General features: G+C 41.0%; 1 protein-coding gene across 1 annotated transcript in view; it reads left to right on the top strand.

The window, feature by feature from the left end:
* The window catches only part of LOC136678475 (uncharacterized), a 59592-nt gene that overhangs the window by 42014 nt on the left and 656 nt on the right, over positions 1–16922 (top strand). The window contains exons 17-34 of the mRNA XM_066656528.1: positions 1094–1222; positions 1383–1568; positions 1661–1905; positions 2345–2487; positions 2565–2783; positions 5150–5188; positions 10258–10310; positions 10411–10479; positions 10872–10953; positions 14159–14283; positions 14367–14522; positions 14655–14796; positions 14931–15103; positions 15258–15386; positions 15518–15703; positions 15783–16027; positions 16245–16387; positions 16477–16701. Of these exons, the coding sequence (XP_066512625.1) occupies positions 1094–1222; positions 1383–1568; positions 1661–1905; positions 2345–2487; positions 2565–2783; positions 5150–5188; positions 10258–10310; positions 10411–10479; positions 10872–10953; positions 14159–14283; positions 14367–14522; positions 14655–14796; positions 14931–15103; positions 15258–15386; positions 15518–15703; positions 15783–16027; positions 16245–16387; positions 16477–16701 (2689 nt within the window). The remainder of the gene's footprint in view (positions 1–1093; positions 1223–1382; positions 1569–1660; positions 1906–2344; positions 2488–2564; positions 2784–5149; positions 5189–10257; positions 10311–10410; positions 10480–10871; positions 10954–14158; positions 14284–14366; positions 14523–14654; positions 14797–14930; positions 15104–15257; positions 15387–15517; positions 15704–15782; positions 16028–16244; positions 16388–16476; positions 16702–16922) is intronic.

Raw genomic sequence — 16922 nt, 5'->3', positions numbered from 1 at the left:
TATACAGTAGTTTGTAGTAGTTTATAGTTTGTTATTTATATGCACTCATTTTACCCGGTTATTTTTTACCTTTCCTGCTTCTGTCAAAGTTTCAGTTTATTTCTGCTCTCAGAGCTGACTACTCTGGTCACTGTGGTTTCTAGTAATAATATTTTTAATGATAGTTTCACTTTCTCAAAACTTATTGCATTCCTCCGTGTGTCTATCTGTGAGGAGTGTGGTGTGTTCTCCCTGTGTCCGTGTGAGTTTCCTCCGAGTGCTACGGTTTCCTCCCACAGTCCAAAAACACATGACGGTAGGTGGGTTGGCGACTCAAATGTGTCTGTAGGTGTGAGTGTGAGTGTGTGTGTCGCCCTGTGAAGGACCGGTTACTAATAAATACTTAGGCTACTCTTGTTGTTTTTTTACCTTAAAATTACAGCTCCAAGGTCATTGTGATGCTCCACTGAGCTGTAATATGGAGAATAGAGCCTCTGCCTTTGCTAATCATGGCTCAGAACTGCAGACAGTACACTATGTAACACTTGGAGGACGGTAGGAAATCAGCCCTCTCCCTCCCCCTCTCTGTTGATTTCAGGGCACTGCTGTAAAAATGAATTACACCCTGCAGCTTTAGGGGGCGCATAGGAGCAAAAATACCAAATCTTACCTAGTGTTACTTTAATGTCATTTAAATACAGAGTGTGTATATAGACTTGTGTTGCTATATATTTTATCACTTCATATGTTTTAGTGCAAAACCTACTGAGGGTGCTTTTGCAAATGTCATGTGCATAATTCACATAATTCACATGTATGTATGTGTATATATATATATATATATATATATATATATATATACCCCTCTCATATGTATTATTCATCCATTCATTTATTGTCTTTAAGCGCTTATTCGGTTCAGGGTCGTGGTGGGTTCGGAGCCTACACTGGAGAGGGCCATATTTATTATGTACTGAAAAATGCTGTGATGCTGCTGTCTCCTTCAGGATCAGTAAATGTATATATCATTAGAAAAGGCTAAGATGGTCGCTGGTGAAAGCTGAGTTGATGTGGAATAAAATCATTTCCTGATCATGACTCTTGATTCTTCCAGAACTACTCTGCATACGAGTTGAGGATTCGAGCTGCAGATATGATGGGTTCTGGCCGCACATCCATTGCAAAAGTTCTCATTGAAGTAACAGACAGCAACGACAATGCACCCAAATTTGAGAAGACCTCGGTAAAGCACTTCATTACACACAATGATTTACACACAATAACACAGTAGACTGGACTTTTGGTTAAGATTTAATCTGTCTTTAATCCTGAATCATATCTGTGTGTTGTGTTCAAACTAAGGAAAGTGATTCTTTATTAAGACGTGTGTTTTTGTCTTTCAGTACACTGTGTCTGTCCCAGAGAATACTGTCGGAGCAGTAGTGGTGAAGATGGCTGTGACTGATGGAGATGAACCCCAGACTCCTGCCTGGACAGCCAAGTTCAGGATCATTCAAGGAGACACCAGTGGAGTTTATAAAGTTAGCACAGGACCAAACAAACAGGAGGGCATCATTACCGCTGTTAAGGTAGCACTGACACCACTTCAAATTGTCAATTGAATAAACCCTGGGGCGTCTTAATTCTTGAGTTCACTGACTTTTCTTCTGTGTTCCTCCAGCCTCTGGACTTTGAGACAAACCCAAAGTACACTCTGTTGGTGGTTGTGGAGAACGACGTTCCTTTTGCTAAACCCATGACCACGTCCACTGCCACAGTCACTGTGAACGTCCAGGATGTGAATGAAGCTCCAGTGTTTGATCCACAGATGAAAGAGGTTTCTGTACCTGAAGATACAGCTGTTGGTTCTCAGCTGACTGTGTTCACCGCCACTGATCCAGATACAGCGAGGACTCAGACCGTGATGTAAGAGATTCAAACATAACCTTATTTCTAAATGTGATGGGAATATTTCAGATCATTTATTTTGGTGTGATATTTCGCTTTTATTGGTTTTTGTTTTCTTTACTTGAGGAGATTTTTTGACTTGTAGGTTTTTGTTGTAACTTATATGTTTCCCACAGCTAGCTTTAAAGGAACCCTAGGTACTATATTTACTCTAAAATTACAAAATCATTCAAAATCTTCAAAATCATTGTGATGCTTCACTGAATAATGGGGGGGGGGGGGCAGTGCTACTTTGGGTGAATTTCACTGTGCAACTTTAGGGGGAGCCCAGGAGTAAAAATACAAAGTCTTACTTAGTGCTCCTTTAGGTATGCAAAACAAAAAACACCTAATTGTTTTCTTGGACTCTCAGATAAAGAAGCACTGATATTGATTGTGTATCTGCTGTTTGTTGTAGGTATCGTGTAGGTGCTGATGCTGCTGGTTGGGTGAGTGTTGATGGAGAGACTGGAGTCGTCAAAGTGAAGAGCCCCATGGACAGAGAGTCACATTTTGTGAAAGATGGAAAATACAGAGCTCTGATCCTGGCTGTGGACGATGGTAACTCTATGATTAATGTTCTCTATTTACAAAGTAACATGGTGTAGCTTTTCCTAACAGACTTCACACATTTACAGATCAGGTTCCAGCCACTGGTACAGGAACCCTCCTGATAAATTTGGCTGCTGTGAATTCTCCCATTATTGAAGAGAAGATGATCACAGTGTGCAGTAAGGAGCCAGCTCCAGTGCTGCTGTCTGTGACGGATAAAGATGGGCCGGGTTTTGCTGCTCCGTTTAAGGTGGAGCTCCAAGGAGAAAGTAGGAACTACTGGACGGCCGAGATGGACAAAAATGGTAAGCTCTTTACTATGTGACTTCTTGACATAAACAAGGTCAGCTAAAGAACAAGAACAAATATTTAAAAAAAATCTTAAAGTTCAAGCGTAATATGTGTAAAATATATTACAGTACAGTATGGTCTACATCACATGCTGCTAAATACACTGTCCTCAACAACAGAGAATAGCATTTTCTCTATTCATTTTGTAACAAGCCTTAATTTATTTGAATTTTGTGTTCTACCTCAAACACTGCAGCAGTTTCACTCTGATTCCTCTGCTCCAGAATCTAACTGCTGCACAGTTTAAAGTGGATCAGAAAACTCCAGTAAAAAGCTGCTGAACAGGAAGCCCGTGTCAGCTTTAATACGTTTCAGTTTTGCGCTGGAGTTCTGAGTTTGGAGCTGGAGCTGTTTTAGGTAAAAATCAAAGTATTTAAGTGCTGGCATTTTGGACCTTTTAATGTTTAACTTTATACTTTGTTGAATCTATTTTCAATTTCTTTCTTACTCGTGGGAACAGTGAAATTGCTCCACACTGTGTAAATCAGTCAGTGGCTGCTCAGTTTAACGGAATCTGCACTTTTTTCTTTGGTCCTAAAACTGAAAGCACATTTTTTGGCCAAATTAATTTGTAGTGTGACAGAACGGACAACCCAGCACCACTAGTTAAATATTACCTTTCGTCTCTTATTCCTAATAGTCCTTTCTGTCCCTGTTTTATCTTCAGTAGCTCTCACACACAACCTTTAATTGACCTTTTTCTTACAAAGTTCACATTGCTTTGTAGTAGATTATTGTTCATTGTTGTTTTGCTGTAGGAACTGGAATTGTCCTCACTCCTAAAACTGCACTGAAGCAGGGAAAATACAGCATTACTCTGAGGGTGTATGACAACAGCCTCCTGTTTCAGCATCACATTTTTCTAGCCACTGTACACGAATGTATAGAAGAAGTGGAGTATTTTTGTCTGAAGGTTTGAGAGAATTTGCACATTTTACTTAAAAATCAACTACAATCTCAATAATTAAACAAAATCTTTATTTACACTGCAATATATTTGTTTTATCTGATGTTTGCTGTAGATTGTTTTCAAATACAATAACTGCTTTACTGTGTGTTTAATTCTTAAAACTCTTTTCTAATTCTGCTGTATTCATTTTACAATTTTTATCAATAAATGTATATTGTGTGGTGTAAAAATATGCATTGTATGTGTTTTATTTGGCATATTTGACTTTTTAATTAATTAGTAATTATTCATTCATTGTCTGTAACCCTTATCCAGTTCAGGGTCGCGGTGGGCTGTGAGGAGTTGGTGTGTTCTCCCCGTGTCCGCGTGGGTTTCCTCCGGGTGCTCCGGTTTCCTCCCACAGTCCAAAAACACACGTTGCAGGTGGATTGGCGACTCGAAAGTGTCCGTAGGTGTGAGTGTGTGAGTGAATGTGTGTGTCTGTGTTGCCCTGTGAAGGACTGGCGTTCCCTCCAGGGTGTATTCCCGCCTTGCGCCCAATGATTCCAGGTAGGCTCTGGACCCCCCGCGACCCTAAATTGGATAAGCGGTTACAGATAATGGATGGATGGATGGTCGCGGTGGGTCCGGAGCCTACCCAGATTCACTGTGCAAGGCAGGTGGAGTCTGTCAGGCAGGTGGAGTTCATATGTAGCTTCTCCGACTTGTCTTTGCACTTTATATGGCCCCTGCCATTTGGCTAAAAGCCCAGTGTCACTGGTGGGTAGTAGAATAAGCACTTTCTGCCCGACTTGCAGAATTCTCTTCCTTGCCACTTTATCATACCAGTGTTTTTGCTGTTCTTGAGCTTTCTCCATGTTTTCATGGACAGTACTTGTCAATTGACTCAACTTGTCTCTGATCTTCAATACGTTAAAATGTTCAGTTTCTGTTCACTCTTCTCACCTTCCCAAGCTTCTTTCAGGACATCCATCGGACCTCTCACCTGTCTTCCGTAAAGGAGTTCAAACGGGGAAAATCCGGTGGAAGCTTAAGGTACTTCACGATACGCGAACAGCACATAGGGTAACCACATGTCCCAGTCTGTACCGTTGTTGTTCGTCACCTTCTGTAAAACTTGTTTCAGAGTCTTATTGAAACGTTCCGTCAACCCATCAGTTTAAGGGTGATATGGTGTGGTGTGAATACTTTTAATGCCTAATAGATTGTACACTTGCTTTATCTGTTTTGAAGTGAAGTTAGTGCCCCTGTCTGTCAATATCTCTTTCGGGATCCCTACTCTTGAAATAAGTTGTATCAGAGCATTGACAATTTGACAAGTTTTAATGTTTTTGAGGGCAAAAGCCTCTGGATATTTTGTCGCATAGTCGCATATTACTAAAATGTAACGGTTTCCGTTTTTTGTTCTAGGTAACGGCCCTACTACGTCCATTGCTATGCGAGAGAATGGTATGTCTATTATAGGCATGCTCACCATAGGCACCTTGTCCGACTTTTTTAGAGTTGCAGTGAGTTGACATTCCGGGCAATTATTGCAGTATTTAATCACATCTGCATACTGACCTGGCCAGTAAAATCTGTATGCTATGCGGCTGAATGTTTTAGCTTGCCCGAAGTGGCCTGCCCAGGGATCTGAATGTCCCATTTTAAGCACTTTCTCCCTAAGGCTTACCGGGAGTACTAGTTGCTCACCTTTATCAGTGATTCTATATAGTTTGTTATCTTTAATCGCTAAGTGGCAACCTTTATCAGTGTTGTCACTATATTGTTTGCTTTTTTCAAATAGTGGTTTTAAAGTTTCATCTAAATTTTGGAGTTGTTCAAAGTTAATGGGTAAACTAATGTTATCTGTATCTGGCAGTTCTATTTTCTCCAGACATTTGGTTCCCATAACTTTTGCTTTCCTTACATCTCTCCTTGTCTTTTTTTTAGTTTCTGCAGCATATGGCAATTCCCTAAAAAGTTCAGTGGTTTCTTTGGCTAATTTTTTTTTGCTTTGCCTGGTCACTACCTGCAATGCCTCTGCCATTTTTACATTTTTATAGTTCAATAAATCAATCAAAATAGGGATGTCTCTGCCTAGTATGATGGGATATGAAGCGTTTTGTACTACGCCTACGCGTACCAGGTAGGTTTGCCCTTTAATTGATATATTAACCTCAGTTGTAGGATAAATCTGCTCATCACCATGTATGCATCTGACCTTTAACGTACCTGTAAGGCTATATTGAGAGTTTTCAAGACATGCTTGTGTGACTAAAGTTTGGCTTGCCCCCATATCTAGTAAAGCCATAAACTGTTTGCCATTCAATTTAACTGTTACTGTGGTTTCATCACTACATTCCTGTGTACTAAAGGGATTTTCTTTTCTAGGGGTGTAGCACAGTTGGTTAGAGCTAGTGGGAGGATATTGACATTCAGAGCTTTTGTGTCCTATTTGGTTACAGCTAAAACATCTTATTTTTGGTTTTTCAGCTGAGCTTTTACTGGACTTATACCACTGCATTTTAAAGGCTGGCTTTGAATGTTCAACACCACTACCATAGTCACGTCTCTCAAACTTACTGGTCTATTTGGTGAAGGTTGACTTTCCGAGCTGGAACTCTCCCTTGTAGTGTAACATATATCTATATATTTTATTATTTGTTTTATAGCCTTGACCTTATTCAAACTCCTCCAATCTCTGATATTTAACTTAATGAAATTAATTAAAATTTATAATTGGCTTAGGCAATTAAAACATTAATAATTAGTTTGAGAATGAATAATAATCATGCTAAATGAGTACGTCAGGATTTTCAGGAAAATAATAAACAAATTGCAAACACTGTGATTTCAAAGAATGAGAGTTTTATTAATAAAGAGAAGTATTTAATTAACATAGCACAACCTTGTAATCTCACGGTGTCCGGCAGGGGGAACTGATTCGAGCTTAAAGGTGAGCTAGGCGCTTCTGACTTGTGGCTAAAGTTACTAGCTAAGGTTTAATTAATACAAAATTTATCAAGAACTTAATTCGGTTTTCAGCTCTGGAAATGCATAAGTTTAGCTTACTTTTTCGTCGATTTTCACCACTCGTTTGGATGCAGAGGCTCTTTGAAGTCCTGGGAGTGGAGGCGTCTCACTTAGTCTCGCGGTTCTTACCGCAGAAGCATCCAGGCTGAGTTAGCGTGGAGGTCTTTCTTCGTTGATTGAGTTGTCTCGGGCGTACCCGGAGTGTGATGACGCAGGCGGCAGGATCCTCTCTTCGGCCTTCGGTCCGGAGTGGGAGAGTCCAAAATATGGACGTCTTAGACGAAAGGTTCGCTGGTTGCTGCAGTTCCAGAACTGAAAATCGCTTCAATAAACTTACTTATTCTGAGACTTTTTGGTATCTCGGCAGTGTTTCCTTACTCTGGCCACGAATAAGTTCACCTGCTTCGATCAGTCGTGAGATTAAACTTAGATTGGGTTATAAGACATAAACACGATTAAAAGAAAAGAAGATATTCAAATTACTCGACGTATTAGTAAAACTTCATACTCTTAGCTAATTTCGAGACGTCTCTCGTAAGCTTTTTCTGAAGTCTGAGATTTTCCTTTGTTTCGTTGTCGGCGTGGAGAAGAAAGTGTTTCTTTGTTGTTCAAAGTTTCTCGGATCTCCTCGTTGTTGTTGTTATCGGCGTCCTCTCTTTTCCGCTTTCTTTCGTGGTCCGTTACTTCTGTCGAGCTCTCGGGACTGAATTCTCGTAACTCTGTTGAACTTCGAACTAAACTCTGTCTTGCTGCTCTGTGTTTTCAAGGCTGGCGCGGTCACGCCTTAACGGGAGGTGTCCTCTTTCTGATTGGACACAAATTCAGTCTCACTTGACTCTCGCGAGGGGGAGAGAGTCGAAGGGGGTTTGAATCATTGATTCACATATAAAGAATATGAATTTCGCGTATCGAAATTCTCATACCTGTTATCGACATATAACAATGAGTACACTGGACTATTAATATCAAACGCTTACATAAGGTTTCATCTTTAGTACGTTGTTTTACGTCCAATTCATGATGACACGCTGGAAAAGTAAAATATTAATCCATTTTCTCTTCATGATAGAAACAATCCACAAGATACAACATTTCATTAGAAGGTAGGCATTCATCTGAGGGTACATAAAGTGACATTAATACATTTATTTATACACAAATAATTCAGAGTTCGACTATTTTCCGCTATGGTTTCCGGCGACTCCGAGCGAGGCGTAGTTTCGCCAGTGTCCATTTGGGGTCGCTGTTGGTCCATGCGTTGGTTAACGAGAGGTCAACCCGAGTTCAATCAGTTTGACCATCTGGGCTGTCTGTTTAGTGGTTCGAGATAAGGATTGAGACATTGAGGAGCCACTTTGTCCCAAGCGGGATTATAACCCTTCCTTTTGTTTGAGGTCCCTGTCTCTTGAAAGCATTATAAAAAATTGGTTATCTCGACAGTTCCTGTTAGTTAAAAGAGAAGGGGTGTCGGGGGATCCAGATGCCCTGGAGAGTGTTTGATCTTATGTGTGTGTGCGTGGTTGTAAAGTCCTTCAACCCCGCAGGTACAAACAATCCTCTGGAATGTGACTTGGTCGCAGAGGAACGGTCCTATTCAGACTGGAAAAGTTTTAATTCAAAACTTTTCATTTCTTCATTTCAATCTGTCCAAATATATCTTAGGTCTATACTCCACTACACCCTCGGGTTGTCGTGCCATGATGAAAGCTTTTGCCATTTCAACCGCTTGCTCCGCAGAAGTCGGGCTTCGTTCCAATATCCAGCTCTTCAATTCTGGATTGATTACGCTCAGCAACTGTTCCAGAACGATGGTCTGTCCGATGTCCTCTTTTGTCTTGTCTTTTGGACGTATCCATCTCTCATAAAGTCCCGTGAGCCGCGTGAATAGTTCCCTCGGCGTCTCGTTCTTTAATACGTGCCCTTTACGGAAACGCTGTCTGTAAGTCTCAGGGTTAATCTCAAACTTCCTGAGAATAGCCTCTTTTACTGCTTCAAAGTCATTTATCTCTTAAACGCTCATGGCGACGTAGGCTGCTCTTGCCTTATCTTCCAGCAAGGGGACCAGATGAAAAGCCCAGTCCGTTTTCTGCCATCTAGCCGATAGCGCTAACCGCTCAAACATTATGAAGTAATGTTCGATGTCATCCTCATCTTTAAGTTGCGGGAGTCTTGGCCACGCTACCTGTGTTGTCCTTAATTGATCTCCCATCGCGTCGTGTGCACTTACTGCCGGAGTCGCGGGTCTGTATATTCTTGTGTGCGATGCTGTTGTGGAATGCTCCGTTTCCCTGTGTTGTTGTACTCCACTTTGGTCCCTCCTTACTTCTTCCTGTAGAAGGCCGAACTGGTGTTGTAGGGAACGCCACCTCAGCTCTTGCTTCGTCGCTTCTCTCCACAGTTCTTCATCCCTCTGTTGTTGAGAACTGAAAAAGCTTTCGAGCATCTGCTGTAAGTTGGTAATCTCCGATGTATTCCCTTTGTCGGTGGTTGACTCGCATTCCTCTTCTTCGCTCCGTGTCTGGGTGACTGGTGGTTTCTTGGGAGCCATCTTCTCCTAGTGGTAATTAATGGAGTTGCACAATGCTCCTCTGCTTTCGGTGTCGTACCTTTCTCTCGTTTCTTGTCGTGGACTATATGTGGTCGCTGTCATCAGGTTCGTAGTCACTGCCACCATTTGTGATAAAGCTCACCCCTTCACCATCGCAAAGTGAAATGGTGGGAGGTGTTCTCTATGGGTAGAGTCGGGCGAGAGGCCTGAGATGTTATAAGGTCGACTCGAAATAACACCGAGAGGTTCGACTTTTGGTTCCCTTCCACCTTTATTTACACACCAGACTTTATATTACTATTTACAATATATATACACGCGCGCTCCTTGTGAACAAAAAAAATTAACAAAACAAAATTCTCTATTAGCAGAGACAAAAAGGATAAAGACAACTAAATCAATTGAGTCTTATTATGCCCTTAGGTTATGCTCCTCTCGCTACGGTCTAGCAGAGTCTTCCTTTCTTTTACCCTTGTGTGGTATATATATAGGTAGCCCCGCCCCTTAGAATATACCATTCCCTTAAGAGGTAAAAGTTATTGTATCTTGGATACACAAGTTTCATAAACAATAAAAATTAACAATGAAGTAACAACTGTACCAAGATTCAATTACGGCCATGGCATGTTTAACATTCATTCATAATATCAATATTTATTAGTTAATATATTTTCCCTCTTCTAGATGCTAGTTCCCTCTTCCCTCTGTGGAGAATGGATTCAACCAGGTAAGTAAAACTCAGCATCAAGAGATAGTACTCTTTTCCCTCTCACATGACCCGTATGCAGGTGAGTAAGTACAGGTAAGTATACATAATGGTTTCTCTTGGTGATGTGTCACAGGTACTGTACATCATCACAAAGTAACTGTGGTTTTCAGTTTAAAAAAAAAAAAAGCCACACAGCTTATGAGCTTTTTGATGTTTCTGAATTTAAATTTCAAACCTGTTGGTCAGTGATAGCTGCAGAGTGTGAGATGATCTTTAGTGTCCGCCTGGTTATGCTCCAGGTGAGTATAATTAAACTGCTCATTTAAAACAATACTTTAATGTTAACAGGTTTATAAGGTTGAGTTTCTATATAAATCCTTGTCCTTGTGCTAGGGCTAGTGCCCAGAAGCTTCATCACCACGGCCGAGCGACACGGGACCTGACCCTGAAAAAGCAGCCCAGGCTGTTGTAGGTGTAAAACTTTTTTATTTTACTGCTTATAATGTGTTTGCAAAGCTGCAGTTCCTGTTTCCTGTGGTTTGAAATTCAGCAAATTAGGCAAGCTGTGGTTAGAAAAAAAAAGTAAAAAATTATCAGACAGGAACTGACAGACTAAACTACAGATTAAACCTATGAACATCTTCATGTTTCTGAATTTAAACCAAAGCTGTTGGTCAGTGATGACTGCAGAGTGTAAGATGATTTTCAATGTCCTTCTGGCTTTGCTCCAGGTGAGTATAATGTGGGTAAATTGAGTAAAATGAGAATTAGGGATTATAGTGTATATTTATGACTGAAATGTCATATTGAAACAATTTCCTAATGTTGCATTTCTATTTAAATATTGTTCCTTATTCCAGGCTTTGAACCCTGAGGCTGATTCATCACCACAGCTGAGAAACACGGGATCTGACCTTGAAAAAGATGTCCTGGCAGTTGCAGGTAGGGTTCTCCTGTTTGTGTTCAGTGTTCTAGATGTTTCTGCTTGTGCACACAGACGGACACACGGCAACAGCAACAAAACACCAGTAAAATTTCAGTTCGGAAAAAGAAGTAATATTAGTTTTAGTAAAAACAAGAGGTTTTGTTTATGAATGTCTTCATATTTATATGTATATTTGTATAATATATGAACATACACCGAGAATAAGGAGTCGGCAGTTAGTTGGAAACCCACTGGCTGTGGTCATAGCATTCAATCCCTCATTTAAATAAAAAAGTCCAAATGTTGAAAGTGAGAAATGTTACTGTTTTTGAAAAATAAAATGATATTCTTGCTTTGTATAAGATTTACACGGATCAAGAGCTTGGGTCTCTGTTATTGTAATGTGAAGAAGGTGGGCAAATGGAACACAGCCATTCTGACTTTTAACATCCTTTACGTGTGTTATTACTACACCTTGACATGGGCATAGGGAACAGGACGAGTAAATTCCCATAGTATTTAAGCTTGATGTGTGGTGAGATTCAGGGGCAACACATGCATGCAGACCCCTTCTGCTAGATGATGCACCCCCATACAACACCACATCTTGGTAAACACCAAGGTCAAACACACACAAACTCAGCTAACTACAACATTAAACCTCCTCAAATAAATAAACAGTGTGTGGAGGGGCTGGTAGGTATGATGGTTTACACCCCTGCAAGTCACAAGACCCACCCACTGTCCAGCAGCTGTCAGAATATTTTTTTATTTCATAATATGCTAAATTAAATAAAGTACTGTAGTTAAATGTGCACTGAATAAGATTTAGTGAAATCTAGTGGTGAACAGATTGCCCATCCATTACACCTCCAAGCTGCGAAAAATCGCCCTTACAACATGAAATGTCCTCTGTAGAGCTAGCACTGTCATTTCTGGGCAACTACAGGCAATTATACACTAATAAAAACATGGTTTTCTTATGCCATATTCCATTGCTGCTAAGAGATCCACAGTGGCAGCAGTGGCCTAAAGGTTAAAGAAAAGGGTGGGGGACTGGAAGGAAAAATCAGGGGTGGTGGGGTTGGTAGAACAGAGATGCCCTTAAGGAAGGTCCCTAAAGGTTCCCCAGGCACCAAAGTGAACTGCAGTTCGCGTATCGTCCTAACCGTTCAACGGACGATGCCATATCCACCACGCTGCACCTGGCACTCACCCACCTGGACAAGAAAGACACATATGCCGGAATGCTGTTCATAGACTTCAGCTCAGCATTCAACACCATCATTCCTCAGCACCTGTTCGGGAAGCTGAATATACTGGGCCTTAACACTTCTCTCTGCAACTGGATCCTGGACTTCCTGACTGGGAGACCTCAGTCAGTCCGGATCGGTAGGAACACCTCCAGCACCATCACACTGAACACTAGAGCCCCCCAGGGCTGCGTGCTCAGTCCACTGCTGTTCACACTGCTGACCCATGACTGTGCAGCGATGCACAGCTCAAATCATATCATCAAGCTCGCTGATGACACGACTGTGGTGGGTCTCATCAGTAAGAATGACGTGTCAGCATACAGAGAGGAGGTGCAGCGGCTAACTGACTGGTGTGAAGTCAACAACCTGTCTCTGAACGTGGACAAAACCAAAGAGATGGTTGTAGACTTCAGAAAAACAAGGGGTGAGCACTCGCCGCTGAACATCGACAACTCTGCTGTGGAGATTGTCAGGAATACCAAATTCCTTGGTGTTCACCTAGCGGATGATCTCACCTGGTCCACTAACACCAGTAACATCAGAAAGAAAGCCAGCAACGCCTCTACTTTCTGCGAAGGCTGAAGAAGGCTCATCTCCCCTTTCCAATTCTCACCACTTTCTACAGAGGAGTCATCGAGAGCATCATGACCAGCTGCATCACTGTCTGGTTTGGAAACTGCACTGTGGCAGATCGCAAGTCCCTCCAGCGGATCGTGAGGACAGCTGAGAAGATTATCGGTGTGTCTCTTCCCTCCATTACAGACATCTACACCACTCGCTGCACCCGCAAAGCACTCAGCATTGTGGGAGATCACACACACCCTTCACACACACTCCTCAACCTACTGCCGTCTGAAAAAAGGTATCAAAGCATTCGAGCCCTCACATCCAGACTCCGTAACAGCTTCTTCCCGAATGCTATCAGACTCCTGAACATCTAGAGACTGAGACTGGACTGAAGAAGCACACACACACACACACACACACACTTCTTCGCGCAAACACTGGTCTGTTGGACTGTAAATGAGTGTACTGTTTACACATATCCGGTTTACATCATGTTTACATCCAGTTACCGTTTACAGCACAAATACACTTTAAATTGCAGTGTCCCTCTCCCTCACCCCCTCCGTACTTATGGTTTTCCCTTGTCTTGTATTGCATTCTACTGTACTGTATTGTACTGTAGGGACATTGTTTTGTATTGTTTTGTATTTTCTTAGCCATATCTTTTGCACTTTAATGTGTATTCACTGTTTTATGTTGCACTAGATTTGTACTATTTGCACTTTAATGTTGTGTATTGTTTTATGTTCTATGTCTTTTGCACTTTAATGTGTGTGCACTGTTTCATGTTGCACTAGCTTTGCACTAGTCGCACTTTAATGTTGTGTATTGTCTTATGTAGCACCTTGGTCCTGGAGGAACGCTATTTCGTTTCACTGTGTACTGTAAACACTGTATACTGCTGAAATGACAATGAACTTCTTGAACTTGAACTTGAAATTACAATGAAATGCCTGTTTATATTTTAAATGAAGGTCGCTTAGGTTTGTGCTTGGAGTGCATCAGCAGAACACTCCTCAAACAGTATAGCAAAATATCTCATTTAAATTCTTTTTTATTTGTCATATAAAAGATTGTTTTAGCTGTTTCATGTTTAAACTCATTTCTTTGTCATGGTTAAGGTTAGACTTTAGTGCACTATATGAGTCTTTAACATATGTAACTAAATTTTACAGCCAAAAATCATAAGGATTATTATTAGAATTGTCATTTCATTAATCCACTAACATCACATAACACAATATATATTCAGCACCTGACCAGCATAAATCAGCTAAATTAGGTAAATAAAGAAATTATATTATTATGTGTATCATTGTTTTTTTGTTTTTTCCCTCCTGTGTGGGTGTGTGTGTGTGTGTGTGTGTGTGCGTGTTGGTGTTTTTTTTACCATACCAAGATGTTCCAGTTCTGCAGTTTCCAGGGTCTTCTGTGGGGTTGAAGAGGAGAAAAAGAGAGTTGGTGATTCCACCAATCAACTTCCCAGAGAACGACAACGGACCTTTCCCCAAACAGATAGCGCAAGTGAGAAGAACTGAGCTCTAACTAAAGCTGGAAATCCTTGTCTGTCTCTTATATTTTGTACTAAAGTGTCTCTCTGTGCCCAGATCAAGTCCAGTAAGGCTAAAGCTGTTAGTATCACATACAGCATCAGTGGAGGAGGAGCAGACCTGCCCCCAGTGGGGCTTTTTACCATAAACAGAAACAATGGCTGGTTCTCTGTCACAAAGCCTTTAGACAGAGAAGTCAAAAATAATTATGTGGTGAGAGATTTTAGTTTCTGATGTAAGACTCACTGCGTGTTAGAATGAAAAAACACGTATGAAACCTATGTTAAGGCAGTACATGTAGGCATTTTCCTTTTAACATAGTTTATATTTTTCTGACAACTTTAGCTTCAAGTCCACGCTGTGGCAGACGAAGGAGAAGGGGAAGCTCCCATGGAGATTATTGTCAATGTGATTGATATGAATGATAATACGCCAGTCTTCACTCAAGACACTTTCCATGGCTTTCTTTCAGAAGCTTCAGCAATAGGTAGTTTAATTTATTTTTAATTTATGTTTAATTTATGTTTTGTAAATAGGTTTCATAATCATTCATAGCTTTTTGTTGAGATCTGTATTTCACTGTGGATTATTTAATGTTTGATAGTTAATATTTCTGTGCAGGACTGGAGTTCATGAAGGTCACAGCCACTGATGCAGACGACCCCAACACTGACAATGCTGATATCAGATACTCCATCATCAGTCAGAATCCAGTAGAGCCGAATCCAAACATGTTCGACATTAATCCTGTGACTGGAGCGATTAGAGTCAAAGCTGAGGGTCTGAACAGAGAGGTGAGTATTCCGCAGATGTTTTTATCCAGCAGGAGTATTGTCCACTAAATAATATATAGTTAGAACAGACCGAGATGGTCACAGGTTAAAGTTGAGTTGATGTGGAATGCAGCAGTAAATTAAAAGTCCCAGTAATGACTCTTGATTCTTCCAGAAATATCCTGAATACACCCTGGAGGTTCAAGCTGCTGATATGGCGGGTCGTGGCCTCACAGCTTTAGCAAAAGCTGTTGTTAATGTAACACACAGCAACGACAATGCACCAGAGTTTGAGAAGACCTCGGTAAAGCACTTCACTAAACACTATGGTTTACAGAATATAACACTGTAGACTGAACTTAAAATTTTTGTTAACTCAAATTGCCTTATTCTGCATTTATTTTAGTATTAGACCTGTGTATTTCTGTCTTTCAGTACACTGTGTCCCTCCCAGAGAACATAGTGGGAGCTGTGGTGGTGAAGATGGTGGTGACTGATGGAGATGAACCTCAGACTCCTGCCTGGACAGCCAAGTTCAGGATCATTCAAGGAGACACCAGTGGAGTTTTCAGAGTTAGCACAGGACCAAACAAACAGGAGGGCATCATTACCACTGTTAAGGTAGCACTGACACCACTTCAAACTGTCAGTTGAATAAACCCTGGGGCGTCTTAATTCTTGTGTTCACTGACTTTTTCAGCCTCTGGACTTTGAGGGAGCCCCAAAGTACACCCTGCTTGTGGTTGTGGAGAATGATATTCCATTTGACAGCCCTATGAACACATCCACTGCCACAGTCACTGTGAACGTTCTGGATGTGAACGACCCTCCAGTGTTTGATCCACAGGAGAAAGTCATTTCTGTTCCTGAAGGAAAGGCAGTGGACTCTCAACCCATTGAATACACTGCCACTGATCAAGACAAAGCGAGGGGTCAGAAAGTGATGTAAGCGCCACCAGTCATGATCCTTATTATTAAAAGTGACAGGCAGAGTTGGGATTGTGTGCTAAATAATGAATTATGAGAATTAGCTCTTTTGTTTTGTAGGTTCTTGTGTTTAGAACTTAATGTGTTTCCTACAGCTAGTTCCTAGTCTTAAAAACTTGCTTGCTCTCACATAAAGAAGCACTGATATTGATTGTGTATCTGCTGTTTGTTGTAGGTATCATGTAGGTGCTGATGCTGCTGGTTGGGTGAGTGTTGATGGAGAGACTGGAGTCGTCAAAGTGAAGAGCCCCATGGACAGAGAGTCACATTTTGTGAAAGATGGAAAATACAGAGCTCTGATCCTGGCTGTGGACGATGGTAATTCTTTGTTGTTACTTTTTTGTTGTTTCTTTATTTACTTTAAAAACGTGGTGTAGTTTCTCCTAATAGACTTCACACATTTACAGATCAGGTCCCAGCCACTGGTACAGGAACCCTCCTGATAAATTTGGAGGATGTGAATGATAACTCTCCCGTTATTAAAGAGAAGATGATCACAGTGTGCAGTAAGGAGCCAGCTCCAGTGCTGCTGTCTGTGACGGATAAAGATGGGCCTGGTTTTGCTGCTCCGTTTAAGGTGGAGCTCCAAGGAGAATGTATGGACCACTGGACGGCAGAGATGATCGAAAAGGGTAAGCTCTTTTCTTAGTGGCTTCTTGGCAAAAACAAAGTTTGGATGAAAAGCAAAAACTAAAACTAAATATCTTAATAAGTTCAAACATACAATGTATAAAATATATTAATTACAGCACAGCATGGGCTACGCTACACACTTGTAAATTCTATGACTTTAACAAAAGAGAATAGTAATTTATAATTTTTCTATTAATTTTTTAAAACAAATCAATAAACA

This window comes from Hoplias malabaricus, chromosome Y (genome assembly GCF_029633855.1).
Source record: "Hoplias malabaricus isolate fHopMal1 chromosome Y, fHopMal1.hap1, whole genome shotgun sequence".
In the NCBI taxonomy this organism is placed as follows: domain Eukaryota; kingdom Metazoa; phylum Chordata; class Actinopteri; order Characiformes; family Erythrinidae; genus Hoplias; species Hoplias malabaricus.
The sequence above is the reverse complement of the archived record's forward strand: the minus strand, read 5'-3'. Positions and strand labels throughout refer to the sequence as shown.